This window comes from Neodiprion fabricii, chromosome 1 (genome assembly GCF_021155785.1).
Source record: "Neodiprion fabricii isolate iyNeoFabr1 chromosome 1, iyNeoFabr1.1, whole genome shotgun sequence".
In the NCBI taxonomy this organism is placed as follows: Eukaryota; Metazoa; Arthropoda; class Insecta; order Hymenoptera; family Diprionidae; genus Neodiprion; species Neodiprion fabricii.
In genome coordinates this window covers 37,392,925-37,409,500 of record NC_060239.1, presented here as the reverse complement: position 1 = coordinate 37,409,500, position 16,576 = coordinate 37,392,925, and the positions used below count along the sequence as shown (strand labels likewise).

The 16,576-nt window shown below is 41.5% G+C and overlaps 3 protein-coding genes across 19 annotated transcripts in view; all 3 read left to right on the top strand.

Moving 5' to 3' along the window:
• Nucleotides 1–16,576, top strand: part of LOC124188063 (tubulin monoglutamylase TTLL4-like) — a 193,458-nt gene that overhangs the window by 76,069 nt on the left and 100,813 nt on the right. For 2 of the 17 annotated variants that reach the window (XM_046580388.1, XM_046580387.1), the window contains 2 exons: nucleotides 12,852–13,349; nucleotides 14,540–16,225. The exons of the other annotated variants lie outside the window; for them this stretch is intronic. In XM_046580388.1, coding sequence (XP_046436344.1) covers nucleotides 14,558–15,955 — 1,398 coding nt within the window. In that variant the 5' untranslated portion in view covers nucleotides 12,852–13,349; nucleotides 14,540–14,557 and the 3' untranslated portion in view covers nucleotides 15,956–16,225. Of the gene's footprint in view, nucleotides 1–12,851; nucleotides 13,350–14,539; nucleotides 16,226–16,576 lie in introns of those variants that run through there. 17 annotated transcript variants of the gene reach the window in all.
• Nucleotides 653–5,594, top strand: LOC124188072. The gene is made up of 3 exons (XM_046580416.1): nucleotides 653–865; nucleotides 3,142–3,325; nucleotides 4,156–5,594. The coding sequence occupies exon 3, from the start codon at nucleotides 4,174–4,176 to the stop codon at nucleotides 5,554–5,556; it is 1,383 nt and encodes a 460-aa protein (XP_046436372.1). The 5' UTR covers nucleotides 653–865; nucleotides 3,142–3,325; nucleotides 4,156–4,173; the 3' UTR covers nucleotides 5,557–5,594.
• LOC124188071 lies at nucleotides 7,165–12,251 on the top strand. Its single transcript, XM_046580415.1, has 2 exons — nucleotides 7,165–7,393; nucleotides 10,580–12,251. Exon 2 carries the CDS (start codon nucleotides 10,598–10,600, stop codon nucleotides 11,996–11,998), a length of 1,401 nt encoding a protein of 466 aa, XP_046436371.1. The 5' UTR covers nucleotides 7,165–7,393; nucleotides 10,580–10,597; the 3' UTR covers nucleotides 11,999–12,251.

Here is a 16,576-nt window from a genome sequence, read left to right as displayed (position 1 = left end):
TCTTCCTACAGGGTTCGATTGATAATGGATAGTTTGAATTATATTTGAAATTTATAATGAAATTTAGCCACCTTGTCAAGTAAACCTTGATTTTTCAATACGTTGTAACATTTCAGGATTACTTTTGTAGAATTACGCATTTTAAGGTTTATCCTCTCTCTCGATGCACTGAAAGAATCTTAAACCGCAATATTCGATGTTTGCTTTTGGCATGATACGATGAGGGCGATGATGTTGAACAACTAACGATATCTCTGAAAGATAAGACTCGCGCTATAAATATTTGAGACTTCGAAATGCGGTGGTAATTGCATCGTATAATATGCATTGTAATCTGGCATTTGGAATCCACGTTTCAGACGGATCCCTGAACCTTGGAATGAACCCAGAATTAGCATTTTCCAGATAAATAATTATGGTACATTACCGAAAATAGTGCCAAAACGGTAGTCGCGAAGTAGATTTTGGGAAGTAAAACGGAAAACGTGAAAATTCCAAGTCCCGAAATTTATTTCATTTTATCTTTGGAAAAATCGAAGAATCTGTTAAATGAAAGGATTAAGAAAGTGATGTTTCGCAACGATAAATACTGAGTCGTTAACGACGGAGAATTTCCTTCGATGGTGGTGAGCATTTAAAATTTAACTAACGATTCGTGACATTGGATTACGATGTGAAGGTTAACAAGACCGTCTCATTATTTAGGCAATTACCGGGCAGCCAGTTTGGATTCTGATTGTTGTTAACGGATAATACCTCGACTATGGAAACCTATTTAAAATTCTAACGTAACGGCATTTCAGTTTTCACCTTTCGTTAAGAAATTTTCACATCATTAAAAGGCTTATCAAGTAGGTAATTAAGCGTAAGTCTTCTTAAACCAATTTCTTTTACTTCTTTTCTTTTGTTTAGTAATATTTAGTCGTAACTTGTATACGTCACTGCGTTCAATCAATATATTTTATTTTCCTGATGCCGTTCTGGGCCTCCCTTTACAGCCGAAAAGTGAAATTTGTTTTCGACTTTATTGACCTACGCCACCGATAAACTCTACGCATAATTTCATGATAAGGTCAAAGTGAAATCAAACAACATGGCTAAAACAAGCATTCACAACATTTGTCGGAAAGTCAGACAATAACACATTCTATCTCAAAATCGAAAGCAGAACAACGAATAATATACTTCGAAGTAATTTTTCAGGGGATCTCGTTATCGCTTTTAAATTATGCGACGGCAGACAATGACAAATTTCCGGCTACACGTGCAAATTTCGTATCGTTATCTACCCAATTATAACAAATTTAGACAGTCTCACGTGTTTTGTTCGAACACTTATCAAATATGAGTCGCTGGAACCTTTCGGAATTTCGGGGAATCGCTTGCCCTGGCCCAATCCGCTTAAGCTGTGCGCGTGTGTGTGTGTAGTGTTTAGTATATTGCACCAGCTGTGCATGAGAGCGCGTGCGCAGCGAACAAGCGTCATGGAAAATTCGTCGTCGCAGTGCCGAGGCGAAAAGCTAGTGCCGGCGCCATTTTGTACCGCCGAATTTTCGCGGTGTGAAATACCAGTTCACAGAGTTTAACCAACAACGGAGTTACAATCGACGTATTCGCGGGGCTGTTTTGTTGCGGGTGAAATGTAAGTGCCGCAAATTGTTGAACAATCGAAACGTGCTGTCCCAGCGTTTCAGTGGCAGCCACGTTCACGTTGTTGTGTGCCAATACGTGTGTCAGCTGTCAACGAAATATTTTGTAATCGTTTCTACCGTTACGTTCGATTAAACTCCGATCTGCCGATGCTGTTCTACCCGTATGAATTTTGAATCAGCAATTATCTCGATGCAAAATATTCGAAAATTATTTTCTCGCATTTGAGGATTCGTTCCACGAATTTTACTTGTTCGTGTGCACGTGCGGCAGTGTCAGAAGAATAAAGGACGACATCGCTATGGTTGACCGTTAACGGGAAGGGAAAGGTTCGTTGCAATTGTTAGCTATGAGAAATACCGGTCCTAGAGGGTTTATGATTGTTTGTGTAGCTTCATTTGCTTTCGTGGGAGGACCCTTTATGATGGCCCATAAAAAAAAAAACCTACGACCATTTCAGAAATTCTGTCTTTTGACTCAAACCCGTGCGTAATTTTTTTATGCAAAATTGCGTATGAAAAAAGATTCAGAACTCGGTGCGACGACGAAAAAGATTTTTTTACCATCAAGAACGAAATTTTGCACCGTAAATTCGAAACGCCGTGGTGGGTGATGATTGCTTAGCGCTTCCGATTTTTTTATGCGTATGAGAACTTGTCATCTAGAAAATTACGCACGGGTTTGATAATATCTTCATTCGGTCAAAAGATAGAATTTGTGAAACGGTCGTAGATTTTTTTTTTTTTTTGGCCATCGTAGAGGGTCCTTCGCGAAAGCAAATCAAGGTACACGAAAAATCATGAACCTCTAGGACCGGCATTTCTCATAGCTAGCAAGTGCTCCGAACCTTCTCCTTAAGCATAACGGGTTTCCGTTTTCTCTTGTTTGCCTTTCTTCTCAGTTTATTTCGCTAGGTTGGCAAGGCTTAAGCGGGTTTGATAAACCTTGACGCTTTCATCGTACGCTGTCATATTTAACTCGCAAACTCCCATGAAGACAATCGTTTCTTACATTGTAGTGGTAGTAAAGGTTCACTAGCTTTTCACTTCAGACGATGCGGAACCCGCATAAATTTCTCATGAAACTATTTGCAATCCCTTCGAAATTGTATTCGAATCGAAGTTTACCACTTGGGAAAATTTGCTTTTTATTTATTTAAATAGCCCTATTGCCGTTACAGCCCACTAAAAGTATTTGTAAGATATTCGTAGTACCGTATTATGGTGATTTCATTTGGAAAATGAGCATAGGACCTATAGCGTATGACCTGCAGGCCTATAGCGTACGGGACATTGGTTTACCACCCAGGTATACGACCTTCGCACTATATTTCGGGGATGGGTTCTAGCCGCTGTAACTGTTCTAGGCTTGACTACACCCGACGAAATCAGTCTGGTTCTGGGTGCCACACGGCATAGTTGTATCAAAAGTGCTAGAAAGTAAAATTAATATTCATTACACGGTAGTTTAATATTTCATATCAATTTATAGTACCAACAACCAGCCTCGACGAATATCTTCGAAACAATTTTACGCAACTTCCAAACAGAATATTGGCCTGCTTGTGGTTGTAGGAAACGTGGGCTGCACTTTACTGAAAATTGTGGTGTGTACAATAGAAACAGTTTCCTGAATTTATCATCGATTACTAGGACAGAAAAATTGGACGCCAAAGGTGATATTTTACGGAAGGTTTTGCTTTTTTTAAACTAAAATTAATGCCTTATTTGAGAATTTTTACTAACAAAACTACACGCTAAATTCGAGTTTCGCGCATATATTTGTTATGTATTCAGGAACTTGTACAATGTTTTTCAATACTTTTTTTTGCCGAAAGACGCCTGCTACGCGTTCTTGACCATGACGTCGCTCGGTCGCTGATTGGCATGTCTTCGATCTGATCGAGCGGATAATTTCATTGATAAAAATTCTTAAATCAGGCATTATTTTTAGCTTGGAAAGAGCAAATTAACCCTTAATAACAAAATAGCAATACTGTAAAAGTTACTTCCCATTTTTCATTTTCTTCAGTAATATTACACCCAGTATCTTTAACAAACTCTAACTACGGAATTTCTCTGTTACAAACGAAAAATAGAAAACAAATTTCATTGTGATTTTTCCGAGTGAAATTTTGTTGATTTCGAAAAAAAGCACATCCTCTTAGGTGGCAAACTTTACTTGTAGTTGAATTGCAAAGTGATGCGAACCTATTACGGTGCAACATCCGGGTGCACCATGAAAAACAAAATTATAAGCTGCGAAATAATTTCAAAAGTATCCAACGAAATCTATTCTCGCAATTCGCAAGAGAATTTGAACAAATACATCAAATCTCACTATTGAAATGGGATACTGGGCATTATTTCTCAATTCTGGATCGTAACCCATTCAATTCAGCGAAACATTACCGACCGTTTTCAGTTAGTCCGAGTAGGTATTGCATATAAGCAAGTGCTTATCATTGGTACCAACCTCGTGACGTTTGAACTTTGGTGCTTACAGATAAACCGATTATCCGAGATGCCTAAACTCAAGCAACCAGCCGCGCTCGAGCAAATTACCTTCGACTTTTTGGTCGAGTACTTCGTGGATCTGTGCAATCGACTAAGCTGCAAAGGGGACGTGCCTCGACTTCGTCAAACCGTTGCGCTGATCAAAGAGTTCCTCTTCCCTTGGCTGCCACCGAGTCGACGCCTGCTAGCAGAGTTTTGTGCGAAATTCGTGGAAAAGTTTCACGAACGTGAGAAAAAGTATCGCGGACCCCGGCCAGAAAGCCACGTTGCAGCGGCTCTGGAAATGATCATGGACGTAGATCTTACCGGACTCCGGTGTGGCTATCACACCATGCGTTTTTTGGACATACACGATGCCAGTAGAATCCGAGGCTTGGAGAAATTGGACATAACGATGCACGGGAATAAGGGCATGGGCAGTTTTCGCTTGCAGAACCTCACCGAATTGTATTGCCATTATCATTTCAACGACAGTTATCTCGCGATTGTGGGATCGCAATGCTTGAAGTTACGCGTATTGGACATCAGAGACTCCTCGCGTGTCACTGACGAAGGATTGCGCGCCTTACGTCCGTGCTCCGAATTACGCGTCTTTTATTTTTACGGTCACAAGGTTTCTGCTGCTGGCATAAACGAACTTTTGTCGTCGCACCAGAAGATCAAGGAGTTTAATGTTAATTATGATATATTGTCACGCCCGACGTCGCAAGTCTGTCCCGCGATGCAAAAATTTTGCTTTCAAACAACCTTCGTCGACGAAACGCATTTTCGTGCAGCCGCCGCGCTCTTTCCAAATTTGACTGATATTCAAATCGACTGTAAAGTCAATGGTGATCTGCGCGAATTGAGGGCCGTCAAGAATCTTACGGGACTTAACTTCTATTGCTGGAATGCCGTTTCCATGGAGAATCTTAGGCAACTCCTGGCGTTCGTTGGTGAAAATATTTTACACTTGAAGGTGATAACTGAATCATCTCGAACCTTCCTGTCGAAAACCGACTTGGAATACATATATAATATCTGCAAGAATATTCAAAGCTTGGAATTCGAATATAAACCACTTACCAAAATTGACACGTTAACGATACCGCCGTTTTCGAAATTGAAAACTTTGAAGATGAAAAAAGCTTGGAAGATTCACGACAGGTATGTGACGCTACAATTACAGCAAATGGTGGAGCTCGAGGTTCTGGAGGTTTATGGCTTTGGTTTAATGAATCAAACCGTTGAATCGATCATGTGTAATCACGTGAATTTTCCCAAGTTGAGAATAGTTCGAACCTCAAGCATTCATAACGATAATCTCATTCGTTTAAATCGAATAGCGAAAGAGAAAAACCTCGATTTTACAGTTCAAGCCGAAATTGGTGCCTTTTATAGTCAATTCTGAATGTAACAACGAATTGATTCAGGGATGTATGTGTAAATTAATCTATCTGTATAGCATGTTTATTACAAATAAACTGATTATAACACTTCCATTTAATATATTATTTTAAATAAATAAGGCCTCATTAATTAGTCAAATTAGCAAATAAGATCGGCTGACACATATTCGTTGTACATAAGACATAAGATCGTACTTCGGTCTTTCTGTCTGTCGAACCCTTTGACATTACGTGTTAAATCAGCAATGGCGTCCGCAGATTGACTTCAGTCTTTTTTGCTGAGTATTTAAATTCATGTTTTAGTTCCATGTTATTCGCTCAGTAGAGCTAACATATAATTTTCGGGAACAGCCCGATGAACGTCTAGTCACGTCGTAGCTAACTAAGAGTCCATACAAACAAAGCTGGATGTAGCAGCCAAAAGTGTTAGATTTTTTGGAAAAAGAAAAATACAGCTCAGTTGTATTCTCATAACTTCATCAAAATTATTGGGGGTTCAAGGTATCTCACTAAATTTTTATTCTCGGTCCTCACTACCTTGTTCGAATGGACATTGGAACGTTTGACCGCCAATTATGGCTGCTAGCTTCAGTCTCGTTCTATAATTCGACAGCGGACGTTTATTTCTTATCCTGGTATATATGCGTGTGACCATCTGTAAGTATAGGTTCGTTATCACTAATCGTTGGGCAAGTATCCAATACCAAAGGTTTATTAATTTTCCTTGTTTATAACTATCCCATAGCGGAAGTGACGTTATTCCGCACACTTCGCTTTCCCAGGTACAACTGCAATTATGCTAATTCTTGAACGACCAACACACTTTCCCACACCCAATGAATGTACACTTTTATATCCCGCCAACTTCCGGGATAATAAACGAATATTTACTTAAAATCACATGTAATTGTATGTCTTGCCCACCGATTCGTTACCTACGTTCATTTACGAGCCTAAAGTTTCCAAACAGCCCATGGTTTTACGCTAAAATCTATATACACTTAAGTTCCGTTCTTTGATTATTGTTGCAGAAAGCAATTGGCGCCCAACGTTAACGTAGAAATAAAGTGTACGTTGTTGGAGTCTCACATTACATTTGATGATTATTAAACTTTTTTTATAAATGCTTATTGAAACTGGTCTTACCTCGCAACACCTCTCTCAGAGCACGAAGTCGATTTATGCGAACTATAATTTTGCGGTAACTGAGATCGCGAAGCAAGAAGCGCTTGACATAAAGTAAGCCTCTCGCACAGGAAAGCACGTGAGATAGGCCCAATACAACGCCGAATGTATCGTTTCCGAGCACGAGCAATCGCCTGTTGACCGCGAGCTGTGACCCACGGAATTGACACACCGAGCGTGGTAATTCCTTGTCACCTTCTTCCCAAGCACAACATAAACCCTCCCACGCTAATTTCCGAAAGCAAAAAAGCTCAGCCTCGCAAGATTTACTTCCACATATTTTCCCATACCATGCGCTTGGCTTCACAGTACGTAAATTATATACAATACGAAAGAAACGAAACCTTTCAAATGAAATCTGTTACGGATACTCAGGTCCACCTGTTACGCATACGCAAGATGCCGAAACTCAAAGCCGGCTTCGCTGCGGAAGTTGACTTTCGATATCGCGGTGATCCACTGCGCGAGTCGTTGTCACCATCTCGGAGTCCGAAGCGATTCAAACAAACTCCGTCGGAGCGTTGCTCTTGTATAAAATCAGCCATTTACTTGGCTCCCGCCGAGCCTTCACCAGCTTTCGAAGTTGCTTGGAAGATTTTTCGAAGAACTGAAAAACTGGCTGCAAGATAGCGGAATCGCATCGCATTCGATTCAGTAAGTTAGGATTCAGATTACAACTTAGATTTTATGTTGCTAGCTCTCAAACTCAGCGGAGTTAGTAGTAGATTAATTAAGATTATTTTCTTTCATGTAATTCCGCTTTTCAATTTTCCTAATTTACGAGAAACGATGTTTTCTTTTCATGACTCCTTTTTAGTTAGATTGCCGTAGCGTTCTAATAACTCTTTGTTTTATGATTTCCCTGTGGTATCGCTAATACAGGCAGAATATACCATCTTTGTTTTATTTTGTTAAATTAGCGCGTCGTTGACGAGTGTCTCTCTCTCTTTCTCTCTCTATCTCTCTCTCTCTTCTCTACCCCCAAAGTGTCCATCCCCTATCCACAATATTGAGTAAGCCATGGCGTAACGAATAGACAGAGTACTTGTACTGTTCGATAAAAATCGGTGCAATGATGCACCTTGCGTCCAACTAAATTAATTACGATACAGTGAAACTTCTCTTCACGGACACCTCCCAGTAACGGATTCGTCTTTACAACTGACAGTTACACAGACGTTAATATTGTACCGAATAACGGACACTCCTTAATAACGGACAATATTTTCAGTCCCGAAGATGTCCGCTACTGGGAAGTTTCAACGTACGTCCATCTGATCCAACATCATAGCGGGTGCCAAATTGTTGCAAAGATTGTTTCGCGATCGTCTGGTTTTCCGGCTTGGCGGTCGTGTGATAAAACCAGGTTACAGCATGTATTAATTTTGATATCGAATGATCGGCTTGATTTTTTATACACTTACGACAACAGTCTTCTGTCCTTGTTTATGTCCAATTTACCAATGCGAATATCTGCCGCGAAACACGAGAAGGCCTGAGTGTGAATACTTTCAGCTGGATAGGAAGAACACGCGAACAAATCTACATCTCTTAACTAACGGCCTAGCTAGAGCTCTAACACCAACATCCAGACAAGCGTCGTCACCTCCGAACAATTGTGTGCTTCCAGACGAGCGGGTAAATCGAGATGCCTAAACCGAAGCAGCCATCCTCGCTGAAGAGCATCAGCTTCGAGGCCATGGTCGCTCATTTTGTGGATCGCTGCGACCGGCTCAGCATCGATGGTGTTTCGCGCAGACTGCGCCGACAGATTTCTCTGATCAAACATCACCTGCATCCTCGCCTACTGTCGAACCTGTTCGCAGAGTTCTGCTCCGTATTCCTGGAGGAGTTTTACCGGGTCGGTTTCAACCGTTCCGAGCCTCGTCCAGACGGACACAACAGAGCCGTCCTGGAAGTGATGATGGACCTGGAAATTCCCGGACTCAAATGCGGCGGCGATATCCTGCGGTTCCTGGATCTCCGGGATTCCCACCGTTTTTGGGGACTCAGGAAACTGGATCTGGACGGGTTCTGGGACCACGGACCCAGGACGCTGGCCAAATTCCGGCTTCAGGATCTCGCAGAGCTTCGCTACCCGCGGAATTGCACCGACCTTGATCTCGAGGTCGTTGGACAGCGTTGTCCGAAGCTTCAGGTGCTGGACGTTGCTGGATCGGTAAAGGTTACCGACAGAGGACTTCGGGCGTTGAGTTCCTGCCCGGATCTCCGCGTTCTCGATCTTTACTGCTGTCGCGTGACCGACGACGGTGTCAACGAGCTGCTCTCGACGCATCGGAAAATCGAGGAGTTCAACGTTGGTAGATACAACATGCGCGATGAGAAAAGCTTCGACGTTTCGTCCCGCCCGATTTCCTTGGTTTGTCCGTCCGTCAGACGGTTCTCTCTGAAATCAACACCCGTCACTGACGACCGTCTGCAAGCCGTCGTCGCGCTCTTTCCCAATCTTACCCACATTCGAATCTGCTCCGAACTCTCGGGCGATATTTGCGCGCTGAAAGCTCTCAATCGACTTAGGGAGGTCAATTTTAATCACGGTCATCGGTGTCCGAGGATCGATGATCTCAAGCGGCTGATGAAAGTCGTTGGTGATAATATATTGGTGCTGAAGTTGAGCAACGCTGTTCCTGCTGCCTGCCTGACGCGGGATGACCTGGATTTTTTTTACAAAACTTGCAACAATATCGAACACTTCGAATTTGATTATGAGCCACAAGTTCCAGTTGACAGATTGCTCTTCCCACCGTTTCGTAAATTGAAAACGCTGACGTGCTTCGCTATCACGCGACTTAACGACTTTCGCGCTGTGTTGGAATTCCGCGATATGCCCGAGTTGAAATTTCTCACGGTTCAGGGCTTTGATAACGCTTTGAAAATCGCTGAATCAGTTATGATCGATAACATTAAATTTCCCAATTTGAGGCTGGTTCGACCCTTTCGCGAACTTCACGATGACGTTATTCGCATAAATCAATTTGCAAAAGATAACAACCTCGATTTTTCACTAAAATAATTCACACGGTGAACGCGTTCGTGACCCAGTACTCCCGCTGTCCGTTAAAAAGTCTGTTACTTTGAAAAATAATTAGGCGTAGTTCATTTTTATTCGCGAAATGTTATATCTTCTAAATCAAGTATAAAAATATGACCACATTTGCTTAGTGCAACTATTAGCGCAGTCCACAATGACAAGGAAATTATATTAAAACCAAGTCCGACGGCTGATAAAATTTACTGATTTTCAAATTCGGGAGTTATATAATATCAATGAAAATTATAATTATCGCCAAATAACAAATCAGAGAACGGTTACAAGGTACAGCTACAAGTAATTTAGAGCATGATGTATTTCAACAATAATCCATGCACTATCAAAAAAATTATTCAGTCTTATCGTTTGACTTTAAAATCTTCACCAATAGTTGACATTTGAGTAAAAAATCCTATCAGAGCATGGAATGGTTGAACAAGTTCAGTTCAACCAATTTCTTTCTCAAAGTTTCCATCATCATCCATGTAACAAACGAAAAAATCATCTGTTCTCTCTCATCTGAATAACTTTTAACCACTCTCTGACAGTTTCAAAATTTGAAATCACATGCATTTACTACCACGAAAGCCAGACGATCTTGCAACAATTAACCAACCTCGCGCAGTAATTGAATTAGTGATCGATTGAATGCGCATGCGAATGTTTACCACAAGCAATGGAAAAAAAAAAAAATACAAGTTTTGTCACCCGTTAACTACATTAAAAATGCAAAAACTTGGAGTTACTAGCGCTGTGTAGTTCATACTTTGGAATTTGTATGCTTGCAGGCGAAGTGATTCAATGAGATGCCGAGATTGAAAGAACCGACTCCTCTGCGGAAAGCAGCCTATGGGCGCCTGGTAACACATTTCGTAAATTACTTCGACCGATTAAGCGTCAACTGCAGGTTAAGTGATATCCGCCGAAGCGTTGCTCAGATCAAAGGTTACGTGTATCCTTCCCTGCCACCGAGTCTATACAACGAGGTCTGCTCGGAATTCCTGCACAAATACCTCTGGATCCAGCGGGATCGATACGAAAATCGTCCCGGTTGCTACAACAGAGCTGCACTCGAAGTATTAATGGACATCGATATCGTCGGATTGCATTGTGGCGCCGAGATAATGAAGAACGTCGATCACGAAGACGCGCACAGGTTTCGAAGGCTGAGCATACTGAAGCTGGATCACCCGTGGACGAACGTCGGAACCAAGAACCTTGGAAACTTTGAGTTGCAAGATCTTACCGAGCTCCATTACTCCTATCTGTGCGTCGACCGTGACCTCGAGGTCATCGGAACGACCTGCCCAAAGTTGTTGCTTCTGGACATCGAGGGAGCCAAAAGCGTTACCGACAGAGGATTGAGAGCCCTTCGGCCCTGCTCCGAGTTGCGCATCCTTTCTATTGTCGGGTGCAAAGTGTCCGATAACGGGGTGAACCAATTGCTCAACGTTAACGAGAAAATTACCGAGTTCAACGTCGGGCTTCACACCTTTCCTCGGCAGAGGCGGACCTTCGACGTCTTATCTAGGCCCAGATCGTTGGTCTGTCCCTACATGAGGCGATTCTCCATAAAATCCGACTCGATTACGAACGCGCAACTGCTCGCTATCGTAGAGCTGTTCCCCAATTTGACTCATCTTCGGATCAACGGTGAAATCGAAGGCAATCTCAGCACGTTAAATCGGCTCAAGGAACTCGAGGAGCTCAATTTTGTCATTAGTAAATACGATTATTACTTGCCGATGGAGAATGTCAACGAGCTTTTGGCGAGCATTGGGAAAAATATCACCATGTTGAACTTGATGGAGCTGAAGCAAGAAGAATTGGACTTCTTATACAAACTCTGCGTGAATATTGAGTTCTTGACATTTTGCCGTGTGAAATATTTGTCCCCTAACTCGTTGATAGTACCTTCGTTTAAAAAACTGAAAACGTTGAAATATTCTTTTGCTTATTCCGGCCAGCAAATACTGGAATTTTCTAGAATGCCCAAACTTGAAGATCTTTATTTCTTTCCCATAACTAAACCTAACTATCATTTGATCCAAATGATCGCGGCACTTATGTTAGATGACGAAAAGTTTCCGAACTTGGAGTCCGTTTACGCTCCCGCAGTTGCTGACGGAGTCCGCGAATCCATAAATCAGCGTGCGGCGGAAAGAAACATTAATTTTTTTTTTCAACCTTCAACACCGTCGTACTAGATCGCACCTCCAACGTTATTCAAGATACATCTACGTTATTTTCTTTTCTTCTTTCAATCGACACCGTGCTATCCTATCGTTTGATGTAGGCGAACTCAACGAGTTGACAATCTCAACGTTAGAATATTCTTATAATTTCTTCGTTTGTCGTACAATTACACATTGACTACTGCGCACTGTATATTTGAAGAAATATTTTCTTAAACGAGATTAACGCTAAAGTGTACTATCATATACAAAATTGAACAATTACTTAATCCATGTATTAAAAATAAAACAATTTCACTCCCAACATGTGTCCCCGTCATTCGGTCGACAATTTATTCTCGACAACTCCCATCTTACGCAAAGGTCATAAAAACGAGCAGCAGGCTGGTCGCTATAAAGCATCAAAATCAAGCTAAAGTGAGCGCTATTCTATTAAGTAAGTGAAAGTACACACGAACTTGTTATCAGAACAAACGTCGAAAGGTATCGTCTTCACCTTGTTGCGGTAGGTCGGTAGTGGTAATCAAGCTATCTCGACGTTACTTGATTAGATAAGAGTCTCTCCGACTCGAAAGAAAGATTTAGAATGTTCCAAGTCGTTCAAATCTCGGATGAAAAATCAATAAACATTTCAACCCTTTCCTTGGACCAAGCATCTGCGATTCGTTTTACCAAGTGACTTCATTTCGAATCGTGCAGTAGAAGAGCGACCCGAACGAACAGGTCGCGTACTCCTGTACCTAATTAATCAATAGCGCTACGCTAGGAAAAGGTAGCAGTAATTAATTAAGCGAGAGGATAGGGTTGTAGAAAGAATGTTCGAGATGCAAAACATAAAGTATACTTTATTTTTTATGTTTCACAGAACGATCTCTAGACTGAAACGCAGCGTCGTGTCGCGCTTGAGGTTCACTCGAAGACTGGCCAGAACAGCTGATCCGGTAATCCTGGCGACAGACGAGATCGTGGAAGGGCAAGCAAGTCGCGAGATCCTTCCGCGAGCCCGTGTTTACGCCTGATACTAAAGCACAACAAATACACGCAACATTCGGTCACCCACGAGTTGAATCGCTCGTGTCCTTGACATTGTTACTTGTTACACAACGTGCTTAGTACTTGGCCGCAACTTCACCGTTGTCTCTGTTCCGCCAGCACAACGTCGTTGACCGCCACTGAAATCGCTTTCACTTAACGTCCCTCACGCTACGTAGACACCGACCAGGAAAGCAAGCTGAGATAGACGGGTTAGTAAAAACCAAAGCCAAAGTCTGTAAGAAAGAGCCTGGACTTTAGAAAAGCTCGGTGACGCACGCAGGGCTCACCGGACAGGACACCGGCGGATGATCTTAAACCGAGGAATGAGGTGAGTCAAGTTTTTCTTCTCACCGAAAATATGTCGTGGGTGAAATACCTCGGCGATATTTCATTTTCAATTGACTGACTAGACGATTCTTTCTCAGAGATGGATAACTTGAATGGAATGGGGCTTGCGAAGCGAAGCTTGATTTTTAAGTAGGGCATGACATTTCAGAATTACATACGTAGGTTTATGAATTTTACAGGTTATTCTTTCGCTTATTGTCAGTAAACAGAATGAATTTTACATTGCGGTATCGTATTTTTGTGTAATATCAAAATGTTCGACTCGACAACTCGTTTGATTATTGAGAATGAAAATCTTTGCCTTTTACATTTTTGTACAATTTCTGTCTACCTCGAAATTTAATTTCTTTTGGCTTTTGTGATAACAATTACGGTTCGAAAGTTGGACGGGTAAGGTTTTTTGTCTCGCCTTCGGCTCGTACCGTGAACCTCACGTCTTGTTAAAATGCCTCATCCATACTCGTTACGAAATGTACTGTTCTAAATCAAGTATAAAAATATGACCACATTTGCTCAGTGCAACTATTATCGCAGTCCACAATGACAAGGAAATTTCATTAAAAGCAGGTCCGACAGCTGATAAGATTTACTGTTTTTAAATTCGGGAGTTATTATATCAATGAAAATTATAGTTATCGCTAAATGACAAATCAGATATCGGTTACAAGGTACAGCTATAACTAATTTAGAACATGATGTATTTCAACAATAATCCATGCACTATCAAAAAGATTATTCATTCTTATCGTTTGACTTTGACATCTTCACCAATAGTTGACATTTGAGTAAAAAATCCTATCAGAGCATGGAATGGTTGAACAAGTTCAGTTCAACCACTTTCTTTCTCAAAGTTTCCATCATCATCCATGTAACAAACGAAAAAATCATCTGTTCTCTCTCATCTGAATAACTTTTAACCACTCTCTGACAGTTTCAAAATTTGAAATCACATGCATTTATTACCACGAAAGCCAGACGATCTTGCAACAATTAACCAACCTCGCGCAGTAATTGAATTAGTGATCGATTGAATGCGCATGCGAATGTCTACCACAAGCAATGAAAAAAAAAAAAATACAAGTTTTGTCACCCGTTAACTACATTAAAAATGCAAAAACTTGGAGTTACTAGCGCTGTGTAGTTCATACTTTGGAATTTGTATGCTTGCAGGCGAAGTGATTTGATGAGATGCCGAGGTTGAGAGTACCGAAATCTTTGCGGAAAGCAGCCTTGGACGGCCTTGCAGCTTATTTCGCAGATTACGTTGACCAGCTATGCGTAAACCGGGCGTTGAGTGACGTACGCCAAGCCATCGTTCTGATCAAGGAATACACGCATCCTTGTCTGCCACCAAGACTGTACAATGAGGTCTGCAGGAAATTCCTGACTAAGTTTTTGTGGATCCAGCGAAATCGGAATAAAACTCACCCTGCGAGCCATAACAGAGCTGCACTGGAAGTATTAATGGACCTAGATATTGTCGGACTGCAATGTGTCGGTGAGATAATGAAATATTTCGATCCTGCGGACGCGGGCAGGTTTCGAAGGCTGAGCGTACTGAAGCTGCATCACGTGTGGAACCATATCGGACCGAAGAGCCTAGAAAACTTTGACTTGCGAAATCTTATCGAACTCCATGTAACCTTTTTGTGTGTCGACCGTGACCTCGAGATCGTTGGAGCGAACTGTCCAAAGTTGCTCGTTCTGCATATCGAGGAATCTAGACGCGTTACCGACAATGGATTGAAAGCCCTTCGTCCGTGCTCCGAGTTGCGCGTCCTTTGCGTCGCCGGGTGTCAAGTGACCGATACGGGGATAAATGAATTGCTTTCTACGAACAAAAAAATCATCGAATTCAACATCGGGCGTCACGCGATTTATTCCGCCGAGGAGAGCTTTGACGTATTGTCGAGGCCCAGATCGTTAGTCTGTCCCTTCATGAAACGATTCTCCATAAAATGCCACTCGATTACGGACGAGCATCTGCACGCTATCGTAGAGCTTTTCCCAAATTTGACTTATCTTCGCATCAACGGTGAAATCAAAGGCGATCTCTGCACGTTAAAGCGACTCGATAAACTCATAGTGCTCAATTTTATTGTCAGTAGATACAATTATCAATTGCCGATGGACAATATGAACGAGCTTTTGACGAGCATTGGGAAAAATATCACCATGTTGAACTTGAAGCAGCTCACCCAAGCCGGTTTGAATTTTATATGCAAAGTCTGCGTGAATATCGAGCACTTGACATTTCATTATCCAAAATATTCACCCCCACGTCCAATGGTAGTGCCTTCGTTTCGGAAATTGAAAATGTTCGAATGTATCATTCATCCTGAATATACAGGTGATTCGCGTATCCTGGAATTTTCTACAATGCCGGAACTTAGACATCTTCGTTGCTACGACGAAGTTCTCAGTCGCGGTGAGTTCATGGAATCCCTAGAGCTCATTCTTTTCGACCACAAAAGGTTTCCAAACTTGAAGACAGTTTTTGCAAGCGGAATTAATGCCGAAATCTGCGAACGGATGAATCAGGCTGCAAAACAAAAAAACATTAACTTCTTTATTCAACCGTATTAAATGATTTGGTAAATTGTACCTTTAACATTGTTCAACATAAAGTGCATTGCTTTAGTTTTGGAAGTGAAAGTAAACTGAGCAATCTAATAATCTCAACGTTACAATACTCTTATACATTTGTCGGTTATCTTACAATTACACATTGACTACTGCATACTATATTCCGAAAAAAACTGACCATTGTGAGTTAAAAACCGAAATATACCGTAACATATAAAATCGAACAATTCATTCCTGTACATATTTAGAATAAAAAATTCTCACTTTCAAGACCTGTCCATCTCATTACAGCTACTGGCCACTCGGGCAAAGATAAAAAATACGAGCTGACAGCGGTCGAGCATCAAAATCAAGGCAAAGCGAAGGAGATCGTGATAAGAAAGTAAAAATGGTTCGTACAATTTCTACATCTGTTGAGGCTGAAGTTTTTTATCCAAGCAGAAAATTTCTGAACTGTAATTTTAACCTTATTGCGGTAGGTACGTAGTTATAACCAAGCCATCTTGGCTGTGACTCGATTAGATTAGAGAGTCTCTCCGGATTCAGATAAAGATCGAACAACTTGCCATTCCTTTAAACTTGAAGTTGTTGACGTAATGCGAAAAAGGATTCGACAACCCC